We start from the raw sequence: 11,728 nt of genomic DNA on the forward strand, positions 1-11,728 counted from the left end.
ATTTCATTCTCTGTTTGCTGGTTCTAATAGAGAATTGTGTGACAGAGGCAGAAGGCCCAGCTTCCCATTGCCCCCTGAGCATGTCTCTGGATTGGTGGGGACCTGGACTCAGGTCAAAATGAGATTCATGGTTGCAATGCAGAAAAGAATTCAGGGTTAGCCAGTTTAAAATGCAGAGTTAGAATGAATAAAGATGTCTTAGTATCAGCTTTAGTGTGAGCATTACTATAAAGAGGGATGCTCAGAAGAGAGGAAAACACACTCAGAATGATATGATCCTCTCTGAGAGTGGCAGGGTAAGATATACCCACATGCAGGTATGAGCTTCGAAGGGAAGTCTCGGCTCAATGTCTGTTACAGCATATAGGATGTTGGGGGAGGGTGAAGATACTGTCTTCAAGATGGGCTAAGAAACGCCATGAGATTAGCTGGTGCTTCCCTGGGGCTACCCGGCATGGCTACAGCTGAGAAGTCTAGCTCACAAGGGTACAGGAAGGCGGAACATCTTTACTATCACAGACGATGTTAACAGTTTTGGTTGAGATACTCAGAAAATGACTGGAAAAAAGAGGGTGACCGACCCAAGGTCATATACATTCAAACCTCAAGCCCAGCAGGCGTGTTGTGAGCTTAAGATAAAACATATGGATACACAAAAGGGATAAAGTCCGTGCTCTCTGGGCAGCCTTTGTAGCCAATGCTGTGCTGACTTCTTGCTGCTCTGATGGTGAGAGACTCAGTAAGATCCCGGAGTGAGCAGCCTTTCTCATGTCCCCCAGATTGCCTTGTCTCTCTATGCTTGCTGACACCCACACCTGTCCCTTTGGAGGTACGCTTGCTCTTTCTGTGGAGCAACAAGAAGAAGGAAGTGAGCAGAAGGGAAAGGGACAGGGCAAAGACTGAGAAGGAAAAGAATGACCAGAAGGGACTTGGGGGAGAAAGGAAGAAACATAAGTTTAAGGTGAGTCAACCTTGGGGCAGGTACACAACAAGGTAACTTTTAAAATTCCACTTGTTACCAGAAAACGTCAGCTTGGAGGACCAGGAAATCTGCTGTTTAAGACAGTGTCTCCTAAAAATGACAGGGACACTTCATTCGTAATACCTCAACAATGTGACAGTTAAATAAGACCCCAAAACAGATGCACCAATAGACAGCTAATACGATAGTGGAAAATCTTACAGGCTTTCTTACCCCTAGGCAAAAGACTATAGGCAACCAAGGAATACAGGGAAAGAATGAGTGTTCTCCAAAGAAGAGCCCCTAATTAGTTATCCAGTACCAAGTAATCAGCCCTGAATAAGTAACACTGAGCAGAATCTGTTTATACATTTAGATGTGAGTGTGTGTGTGTGTGTGTGTGTGTGTGTATCTGTGTGTGTATAACAGTAATACAAAAGGTCATGATTTCAAGAGTAAGTAGGGGAATGGGTGCATGGGAGGGGCTGGATTTAGGAAGAGGAAAGGGGAAATGATGTGATTATATTTTAATAAAAAATAAAATTAAGTAAGGGTCAGGCGGTGGTGACACATGCCTTTAATCCCAGCACTTGGGAGGCAGAGGCAAGCAGATCTCTCAGTCTGAGGCCAGCCTCTTCTGCAAAATGAGTTCCAGGAGAGCCAAGATTGTTACACAGAGAAATCCTGTTAAAAAAAAATAAGCAAAACAAAAAAATTCTCTGGGGAAATATATGAAAATGAGTAAGTATTTAAAAGATGCACGACCCATGTTTTTTGATATCTTTACCTCAGCAAAATGGCAGTGTGCTTGTTATAATAATATATGAATAGGCACATACAGTGCCTTCTAAGGTGCCCAACCAATGCTGATGTTTCTTTGAATGTATTTCTTAATGACAGCTCAGCATGTCACCGACATCTTCATGTTGGGGCACATTGTGACGCAACAATACACTGATAAAAATTGGCATTTTCAAATATCCAGTTTTTAGTCTTCCAGTCTATGAATGCAATGATCCCCATATTAAGTTTTAGTAAATTTTTAAAAAGTCTTAGTCTTGATGACCTCACCACTCCTCCTCCTGACACCCCTCAGCTACTACCACCCTCCCACGCCCCCCACCCCGCCCCCAGGTCTCCTACTCACCTTTTCCTCTTTGCTCTCATCTAGCCTTGGACTCCAATTGCTGCTGCCATTTCCTTCTGGGTGTGAGCTACCCATGAATGCTTGCTTGACCTACCAGATGACACAGTTGTATAGAGAATTCCCTACAAGCCAGCCATCAGCTATCTTTAACTCCTCGGTTCCAGGGGAGGCTCTTGAACTAACCTCCCCACCCCCTTCCTGTAGGCTAGAATGCTGGCTGACTTGATCTAGCTAGTGTAGGTCTTACACAGGCAACCACAGCTGTTGTAAGTTTATAACTGCTGCAGCCCTGTCCTGTCCAGAAAACTGTTACTAAATTTAACACTGCTACTAAGCTCTGCTCTTAGGAGAGAAAAAAAAAAAAAAAAAAAAAAAAAAAAAAAAAAAAAAAAAAAAAACCTCCAATAGGTCGATGGTGCCCTCTTCTGATTAAGGGCGACATTGTTTCAACACAACACAATGACAATGTTTAGCCTAGACGACAGGTTCAGAACTTTTCTAAGGGAGCATGAACTCTAAAATGACAAGGAATTTTAGCCAGCAATGAAAGAGCAAGATCTTGAAGCAGAACCCCCAGATGAACCCCGCTTACTAGCTTGCTTTTCATGCCTTGCTCAGTTTGCTTTCTTCCACAACCCAGGACCACAGGGATGACATGGCCTACAACCGACCCGGCCTGTCCACATGGATTCTATGATCAAGAAAATGCTGCCACAGATTTGCCCACAGTCTGAGTGGGGCAATTCTTCATCTGAGATTTGAGATTCCTCGTGATCCTAGAGAAGATAAATAAGAAGGTGAACCCAAAGAAAAACATACAGGCATCCTCCTGAATATTAACCTTCATCAGGCGATGAAAGGAGACAAAGACAGAGACCCACATTGGAGCACTGGACTGAAATCTCAAGGTCCAAATCAGGAGCAGAAGGAGAGAGAGCACGAGCAAGGAACTCAGGACCACGAGGGGTGCACCCACACACTGAGAGAATGGGGATGTTCTATCAGGAACTCACCAAGGCCAGCTGGCCTGGGTCTGAAAAAACATGGGATAAAACCAGACTCGCTGAACATAGCAGACAATGAGGACTACTGAGAATTCAAGAACAATGGCAATGGGTTTTTGATCCTACTGCACATACTGGCTTTGTGGGAGCCTAGACAGTTTGGATGCTCACCTTACTAGACCTGGATGGAGGTGGGTGGTCCTTAGACTCCCCACAGGGCAGGGAACCCTGATTGAGGGAGGGGGACTTGATTGGGGGAGTGGAAGGGAAATGAGAGGCAGTGGCGGGGAGGAGGCAGAAATCTGAAAGAAAGAAAGAAAGAAAGAAAGAAAGAAAGAAAGAAAGAAAGAAAGAAAGATAGATTTGAGATTCCTTCTTCCAAGGTGTCAAACTGACAAAAACTCCCCAGCACACACATTTCCTCTGGGATGTGGTTTGGATCCAATTTATGTTCTCTTTCTGAGAGTAGCTCTCTTCCCTGGGCTCTCACCCCAAGCTAAGTTCCTCTCAATGAATCTCCGGTTTATCTCAGACATTAACTGGAAGTGTGGACAGTAACTTACACTAGGTAATCAACTCTTCAATTGTGTCTTCTTGGTTGAGTCAAGGTTTCTGGAATCCATAACAAGATATATTGAGAGTTTCCCTATGAGACCATTGCATGCCTTGGGGTGTCCCCAGTGATGCTCTCTGACAAAGTTAGGCTGAACAAGCTCTTGGCTTCAGCATCTTTATAATCAGAGACTTAGAAATTGTTCAAACTAAAGTAGTAAGGTTGAAATAAGAAGACGAAGTTATAGAGAAATGCAGAACTAGATGAAGGATTGGCAAAGGGGTAAACGCTGGATGCTAGCAAACAAAGGCTGTGGAGACAAAAACAAAATGTTCAGGTAACTTAATAACCACAGAAGCAGAAAAGTTTACGATTCCATAGCAAATAGCAGTCTCAGTAGTCCTCGATATTCACTATAGTTTTTGCGAGACGCACTGCATTGAGAGTCAAGCTTCCTCTCAAATGTTTACTATAAAGAAACCAAGTGACGGAGTAACACGATCTTATCATCTAAACATTTAAATAGCCACCTGTCCAAGAAAAAAAATAAACACTACGTGAACTTCTTATTTTTCAGTGACCTTAACCACGTCAGCACGTCCGGGAGGTGGATAAGGGAGCGCCTCCGGGAAAGCGGGAGACTAGGCGAGCGGGAACCTAGGTGAGCGGGAACCTAGGCCAGCGGACCCTTGGCCGCCGGCAGCCAAGTCTAGCTACCAAAACACACTGGCACTGGGAGTCCCGCCCTTCTAGAGTTCCGTCCACGCAGTGGCTGTCACTCAGAGGGGCCTCTGGACCTTGTAGTCAACAGCCGCCTTTCTTTTCTTCTCTTTCGGGGGGGGGGGGGGGGGGGTATGAAACCCAGGAAAAACTACGAAGCCCAGAAGGCACCGCGCACCCCGAGTGGGAGGAGCGGAGGGCGAGAGGGCGGGACGAGAAGGCCTTCCGGAAAGGATTCAAATTCCAAGGGCTGAAATCGCGGGAGGAGCCGACTGCGCCGTTTGGTTTTTAGGTAGGCGAGGCTTCCTTATCCTTCCCTGACAGGAGCCGGCGTGCTCGATGGCGGTCAGTTCTTCAGTCAGCACCCGTCCTCGCAGCACACAGGAATGCAGCTGCTCTTGGCCCGATGGGGTTGGGCTCCCCGAGAGCTAGTCTAGCCGGGCAGTCCCCTACTCCTAGTGACATTTGACAGGACTGATGGGTGGATGGCCCGGAGGTTGCGAGCCCTTCTCGCTCTTTCCGATCGTCCTGGTTTACTTCCCAGCACCCACAGAGGGGGCTCGCCACTGTCTGTTACTCCAGTTCAGGGTTCCGAAGCCCACGTTTGGCTTCCGCAGGCACTGCAAGCGTGTTTTGCTCAGACTCACATGCAGGCAAAACACCCGTACACATAAAAATAAATATCGGAAAGGTGGGTGGAAGGGCTGACTGAATTGTTCGCCGAGGTTGGTTCAAAAAGAAGAGGAATAATTTCCCAAGCATCCAATAGAAGTAGTTTAGAAGCTTCCTACTGAGATTTTGGGGACTATGACCAAGGAACCACAGAATATTCACCTGTAAAACTTCTCCCTCTTACAAGAGGGAATTCTTTTGACAGAAGGCAGCATTTCGTTTCTAATGAAAATCTGGGAGAAGCAGCAAAAATTTGAATGTACTGTAACCTCCTGAGAGGAGTTTCTTTTCACAATTGCTGCTTTGGCTTTAGTTTGTGTCAGTGGGGAGACGGGAGAAGATTCGTGGCGAACATTTGGTCTTGTGTTTTTTCTTCTTGTTTTGTCCGCCAAGCTGCTTTCTGTCTTGTAAAACCATCTAATGGAAGTTCCCTGTTTAATACAGCCCCTGCTCAAGGTGACATACCCAGCCGCGCTTCCAAAAGCTTGCACTGTGATCTTGGAGAGTATTAATTAGCTGAAATCAGGCCTTGAAATCGTATGCTGTTCCTAGCTGAATTATGAACTATTTGGATTGTAGGTATCACTCCCTGATAGATTCAGGGACAGTCATCCTTAGCTCAAAATCGTTCACGTACGGTAGATTCATCTCTAAAACCCTACCCTTAAAGTTTAATTGAATATACGAACTTGTGCAACTGTAACCAGGATTTCCTTCTTGTCCGTTTTAGGTAAGCTTATGTCAAGAGCAAGCCCCTGTCCACCACATCCAAGTAATAAAATGGTTGCTATATAAATGACTGAAAGTCCAGCCGGTTTGTGATTGAGTCAGGTGAAGAGGTCAGTGGTAAAGCATTAGTTCACACACACATACTTTCAAAAAAATATTTGAAGTCGTCCTTAAAGTAGCCATTATTACAAAACTCAGTAAATACATAATGCGGAGAATCATTTCCTGTTTTTAAAGATAAGGCTTCCCGGGAGTAGTAAGAAACAGAATATGTCAAAGTAATCATATTTCCTAAAAAAATGTTCAAACAGAAGGGAGCGTGTTTATTGTCTCCCACGTACAATTGAAGTGTGCAGCCACTGGTTTTCTTCATGCCACCTTTCTAGCTTCACGGAATACGGGAGAAACACAGGCAGTGTGTTTCTCGCAGACCGAGAGGCTGAAGTCAAGAAATAGGAAGTTCTTTAAATCTCAAAACTTCCTGACTCAGGATGTGTGGTTTGATCTGAAAAGACTGAGCGCATTTAAACTTTGCCCTGTAGGTTACTTATGAAGACAGTTGACTAAAATATCAAACTATGAAGGAAACGTCCCCCAAGAACAGTCATCTGACAGTTCCGAGTCCAGAATGGATGCCGCTGACGCTGAACAGGCAAGAACGGCGAGTCATAGTAGTTTTGTTGACCTGCTGCCTCCGGAAGTCACTTGTAAAATCTTCAGCCAGTTAGACATTCAGAGTCTGTGCAGAGCTTCCGAGACGTGCCAGAGTTGGAATCACACGATAAAAAACAACGATACCTTGTGGAAGCCTCACTGCTTGACCGCGAGAGCTGTGTGCCCGAGAGAAATCAACAGTGACATCGAACACAATTACACCTGGCGGGTAAGTTTCACTTCACCGTGTGTTGTGGTTTTGAGAGGGCGGTTGTAGCACAATTAGGAGAACTCTAGAATTCTGCCTGGAGTAATATGAGTATAGAGGAGTAGAGTTGAATCATTTCTCTCTCTCTACTGGACATAGTCCCCAAGCTGTCTTCCACAGCCTTGTATCTCTCTCAGATCTTGAAGTCAAGAACTTCCCTTGTTGGGGGGAAGTAAAGAAGTCCATTTCTTTTATTCCACTTTATGAAAGCAGTACATATATATGTACTAGCTAGCCACTCTGCCAGAGTTTTGAGCGATGGTATCTCTCCTTTCAGGAGATAATCAAAAGAAATTACCAGAAGAGTAAGGTGAAACACGCGTGGCTCAGTGGAAGATACAGCAACATCCGTTCTCCTCTGAACCTGCCGAAAAGATTCATGTACCCAATGGATGGGGATACATGGGGAGAAATTCTAGATGCAGAACTGAAAAGATAAGTTGAAGAATCTCAGTAGACCTCATGGCTTTGATCGCACATAACTAAAATGACTCGAACTTCAAGAGACCTTTTAAAATCTGATAATGTTTTTCTCAGTTTTTTTAAAAAAAAATCTAGCATTTAAAAGAAAACTGAGTTGACCATGAAGCTTTGTTTGTATTTTGCACTTTAGCTAAAGTTTTTTCAGGTTTTATGCAGTGATAAATCTTGAAATGTTATTTTTATAAAAAAAAAATAGCATGATAGAATGATTTTGAAATGTGCTGTTTCATGTATTTGTGTTAGACTGTTGTATTACTTTAAGTGATAGAATTGACTGTTGTTTTCTATTTAATCCTTCAAGAAACTTACTTAAGGATTCATTATAAATCAGTATAGATATAGACTTGTCTGGCTTATATCAAGTGAGAGTAGTTGCAATATATGTAGATTAGTAATAATAACTCTATGGTAACAGTTTTCAATTCAGTGGAACAGACTGAATTGTCAAATAGTGAAAGCTAATTTAAAATGTGTTGAACCTAAGGTTTATTTAAACTTGATCTGGTCTTGAGATGAAACTCAAATTAAGCTTTACATTATTTTTCTACAAACCTAAAATTGGTCTCAGAAACTGAGACTATGTTTGAAAAGCTGCAGAACACTTAAGGACGATTAGAACCACCAAAGGTGGTCTACCTTAGTCAACTACATCCGACATCCTGGTCGCGCCACCTAGTGGACTCCTAGATGTTTGTCCTTTCTTTTTTTATTTATTTATTTATTTATTAAAGATTTCTGCCTCCTCCCTGCCACCACCTCCCATTTCCCTCCCCCTCCCCCATTAAATCCCCCTCCCTCGTCAGCCCGAAGAGCAATCAGGGTTCCCTGCCCTGTGGGAAGTCCAAGGACCACCCACCTCCATCCAGGTCTAGTAAGGTGAGCATCCAAACTGCCTAGGCTCCCACAAAGCCAGTACGTGCAGTAGGATCAAAAACCCATTGCCATTGTTCTTGAGTTCTCAGCAGTCCTCATTGTCCACTATGTTCAATGAGTCCTGGCATGTCTTTTCCAAGCCCTATTTGATCTTGTAAAAGTGTATCTTTGCAAGAAGGGGCCTTTTTTCAACTTTGTTTCTCTTTTTTAATAAAAGGAGATTGTGTAGCAGCATTTCCTCTAACAGGTTGTAACACTTGAATCTGTAAGCCATAGTAAAATGTGTCTGCAGATATCATCAGGTGCATGGAGTTTTCTATAGTTATTATGCTTTAACTTTCTGTTGCTGTTCTGTTTCTACCTGCTAGGACTAGACTGATTTAGTTCTGCTCTCGATGCACTATTTGAATGTGTGAAGACAGCCGGCCTGTCTCTTCCTACTGTCTTCTCCCCCTCTTTCTGAGAGCCACATGTCATACTTTGTAGGCCAAGCAGCACAGTCTATTGCTCATGCCTTTAACAAATGTGTGACTGGGGAGGAAGATAGCCTGCTGATTTCCCTTAGGAAGAGATAATGGAAAAGCACTTTGAAATCTTGAGACCCCTTGAAGGGAATCAGTAAAGCACTTACTGCATGCCGGCTGCATGTATATGCGGGTATTGTGAGCCATGTCCTGTGAGGAGCCTTCTGCCTTTCGCATCTCTGCTAGGAAAGAATGGCCCAACCAGGAGGAATCATCCTCCTCACTCACTCCCCTCTCTGTCAGCCTCCCGTGTTGAGGCTCAGAGTGGAACGTGACTGAAACCGCCTCTTTCTAATAAGCTGGAAGACAGAAGGGATGGCACCGTTTCCTACCACACAGAGAAGCGGGCCCTCAGTCAGAGAGCACCCAGCCAGCAGAAACAAAGGAAGCGGGAGAGAGGGCGATGCTAACAGCTGACTCGGTCAGTACCCTTGTCTAAAGAGCGTAATTGCACTAGAACCCCTGCCCTACCATAGGGCTTTCTTACTGTTGGGCAAGTGTGTGACACTTGTGGTTTACCTTAGTGTCTTAGTTTTGCACTCGGAACCCTACCTGCGGGGCTCCCTTTGCCTATGTTTCAAGGATGTGATCCTTGTGGTTTCGTTAACATCTTTGTTTTAGAGATCTCAGCCCTTGCTTTGACTCCTTCCTTAGTCCTACTGATTTTGTGTCCCAAAGGCAATCCCTTGCCTCAGATGTCCCCAGCATTCATTTCTTTCTCCGACTTCTATAACTTGTTCTTCCCACAAAAACTTGAAACTGCTGCTAAGATACAAGTAAATTACTTCCTACTGTGTCTGATACGTGTTTGTCCTTGACTCATCTGGCACTCAGTTCTTGCCGTTCTTGGGCTGGAGGCAAGCATCTCATTTCTCTTCACGTACTCCAGCCAGTCTTGAGTTTCCTTCGGAGACCGACCGTCCTTAAAGATGCTGCTGTTCGCGGAGGTCAGACTGTTGTCCTCTTCTTCACTCTGAACAGCCTCTCCCCATCCTCACTGCCATTGAGGGCGCTTCTGGTGCCTGGATTGCTGACTCCACGTCACACTTGCCCATGCTCTTCCGGCATCGCGGCTGAGTCGCTAATACTGGAGCCAGCGCTCATTAAAGCAGCAGACCAGTTACTCCTTTGGCCCCTGCCCTGGAGCGTGGCCAGGGTTTTAGGTAGTTCATCCCGTTTCTGCTTCCCTCATCCTGCGACCATCCAGCCAAAGATCAGCTCTTCCTGCTTTCGTTGTCTGAATATTGGAGCAGCCCAGCTCCGTGTTTTCTCTCTCTCATACTTCTTACCCTTATTTGAAGCTGACACGGCTAAGACACCCTGCTGTACTCCTTCCTCTCACTGCTGATAGATCAGTCTTCCTAAGAACCCTCAGACTAGCGTGTCACCTCTAACTTGGGTCATTTGCTACGTTCAGGTAGAGAATGGCTCTAAAAAGGGAGGCCCTTAACAACGCACCCTGGCCTAGCCCTGTAGCCTTTGCTCATATAGTTCTCCATTCTGTGTCTTTCAGTTCAGTCAGACCGAATAGCGTCTGCAGCTGCCCGGCCATGTTTGCTCCCTTACGTCTGCCCCACCGTACAGGTCATGTGATAGACATACTTACAGGGTTGTCCTTCCTCCACCATCAGCTCTTGACTTGGCAGAGTCTTTTACCTCTAGCCCACCCATACCTGCATTGTTCTGGATTAAATTATTCTTCTAAAGTTCATATATATATTTTTTATGACATTCTCCTCAAAAGCTATCACACTATGTTGAGTTGTCTGTCTACCTGCCCCTATGGATTGTGAATTTCTTAGTGACAGGAACTATATTTTAATTTATTAGAATTTTTTAGTAACAGCTGGGCAGTGGTGACACACGTCCCAGCACTCGGGAGCCAGAGGTAGGCGGATCTCTCTGAGTTTGAGGCCAGCCTGGTCTAGAAGAGTTCCAGGACAGGCTCCAAAGCTACAGAGAAACCCTGTCTCGAAAAACAAAACAAAAAAAAAAAATCTTAGTAACTTATATCATATTCAGAATGTACAAAAATGTATTATTGTGATAATATAAAATGTTTTATTTTAGCAACAAATTATGATTAGTGGATAAGACTGTATTAAAATGCAAAATATAATTGTGCAATGTATAAGCTACTTATGTTAATGTTAAATTATACATGGTTGTTTAGTCATCAAAGGTGTGTGTGTTTAACTTAAAGTGTTTTGCTATATTTTTAATAAGCACTTGAAAATAAATTCAGATTTTAAAACATCACATCTCATTATCTTCTGTTATTAGCCACCCCCAGTGAATTTCTAGTATTTCCTTTGCAAGGTAAGTGAATAAACCTCAAGTTCTTTTCTCTTTTGTTCAAACCATTCTTTTTATAACAAGGAACACTTTGGAACTTGAGTGATGAGTTGTGTGGTAAGGGCTTAAAGGGAATACTCATTTATCAAGTCAAACCATTTGGGAACATGAGTGGGTGGAGCCAATGGAAAGAAGGTGTGCCTCATTAATAAATAAAATGTCGCAATGGCTGCCCTGCTGTGTGATGGGGGCAAGATTAGTAAAAAGAAGTTTAAAGTTTTTCCCAATTTTTTTTAATCATAATCAGTTTGATTTACTATTTTAAAATAAACTTAGAAATATTTCTCTTGTTATTTCTGGTAACCCAGTCTTGGAAAATTATCAGAAAAAAATGCATAGGAACTATAGACCTTAAGACTTGTATATGTATAAACCTAATTTGAAAAATATAGCATATCCCCAACCATTTTAATTCCCCCTTTTCTGTGATTTTGTGTTACCCATTGTCTGACTTAAAATGTTCTAATGGTGTTGGCAAAGCTAAGTTGAGTCAAAACATCAAGACAAATGGAGAAAGTGCATGAAGTAGACCCACGTAGTTTTATTTAACATCAAGTCAAAATCCCTAAGATACCAAACATGTGAAATTAGGCCCATCGTGAGCAAAGTTGGTTATGTACGGTAGCCAACATTCCTTGGATGCCTGCCCCGTACCAGTGCTGAGCTTGTGGGTGGGTAGGTGCCTCTACCCCCCCCCCCCGTCACTTTATGAACTAAGAACTGAAATAGTTCTTGCAGCATGGCCATTGCCACTATAAGAGTGTGTAACGCAAGGTAAGTGGCCA

The 11,728-nt window shown here is 43.8% G+C and overlaps 1 protein-coding gene across 2 annotated transcripts; it reads left to right on the forward strand.

Moving 5' to 3' along the window:
- The first annotated feature begins 4,599 nt into the window (after window positions 1-4,599).
- Fbxo48 (F-box protein 48) lies at window positions 4,600-10,846 on the forward strand. Of its 2 annotated transcripts, XM_075944390.1 has the most exons (3): window positions 4,600-4,677; window positions 6,329-6,669; window positions 6,986-10,846. In XM_075944390.1, the coding sequence occupies exons 2-3, from the start codon at window positions 6,415-6,417 to the stop codon at window positions 7,145-7,147; spliced, it is 417 nt and encodes a 138-aa protein (XP_075800505.1). In that variant the 5' UTR covers window positions 4,600-4,677; window positions 6,329-6,414; the 3' UTR covers window positions 7,148-10,846. The 2 variants fall into 2 exon arrangements, with proteins under 2 accessions (XP_075800505.1, XP_075800506.1); XM_075944391.1 differs by lacking the exon at window positions 4,600-4,677 and having other exon boundaries at window positions 6,278-6,669; window positions 6,986-10,786.
- Window positions 10,847-11,728: the final 882 nt, after the last annotated feature.

This window comes from Microtus pennsylvanicus, chromosome 12, assembly GCF_037038515.1.
Source record: "Microtus pennsylvanicus isolate mMicPen1 chromosome 12, mMicPen1.hap1, whole genome shotgun sequence".
Taxonomy (NCBI): Eukaryota; Metazoa; Chordata; class Mammalia; order Rodentia; family Cricetidae; genus Microtus; species Microtus pennsylvanicus.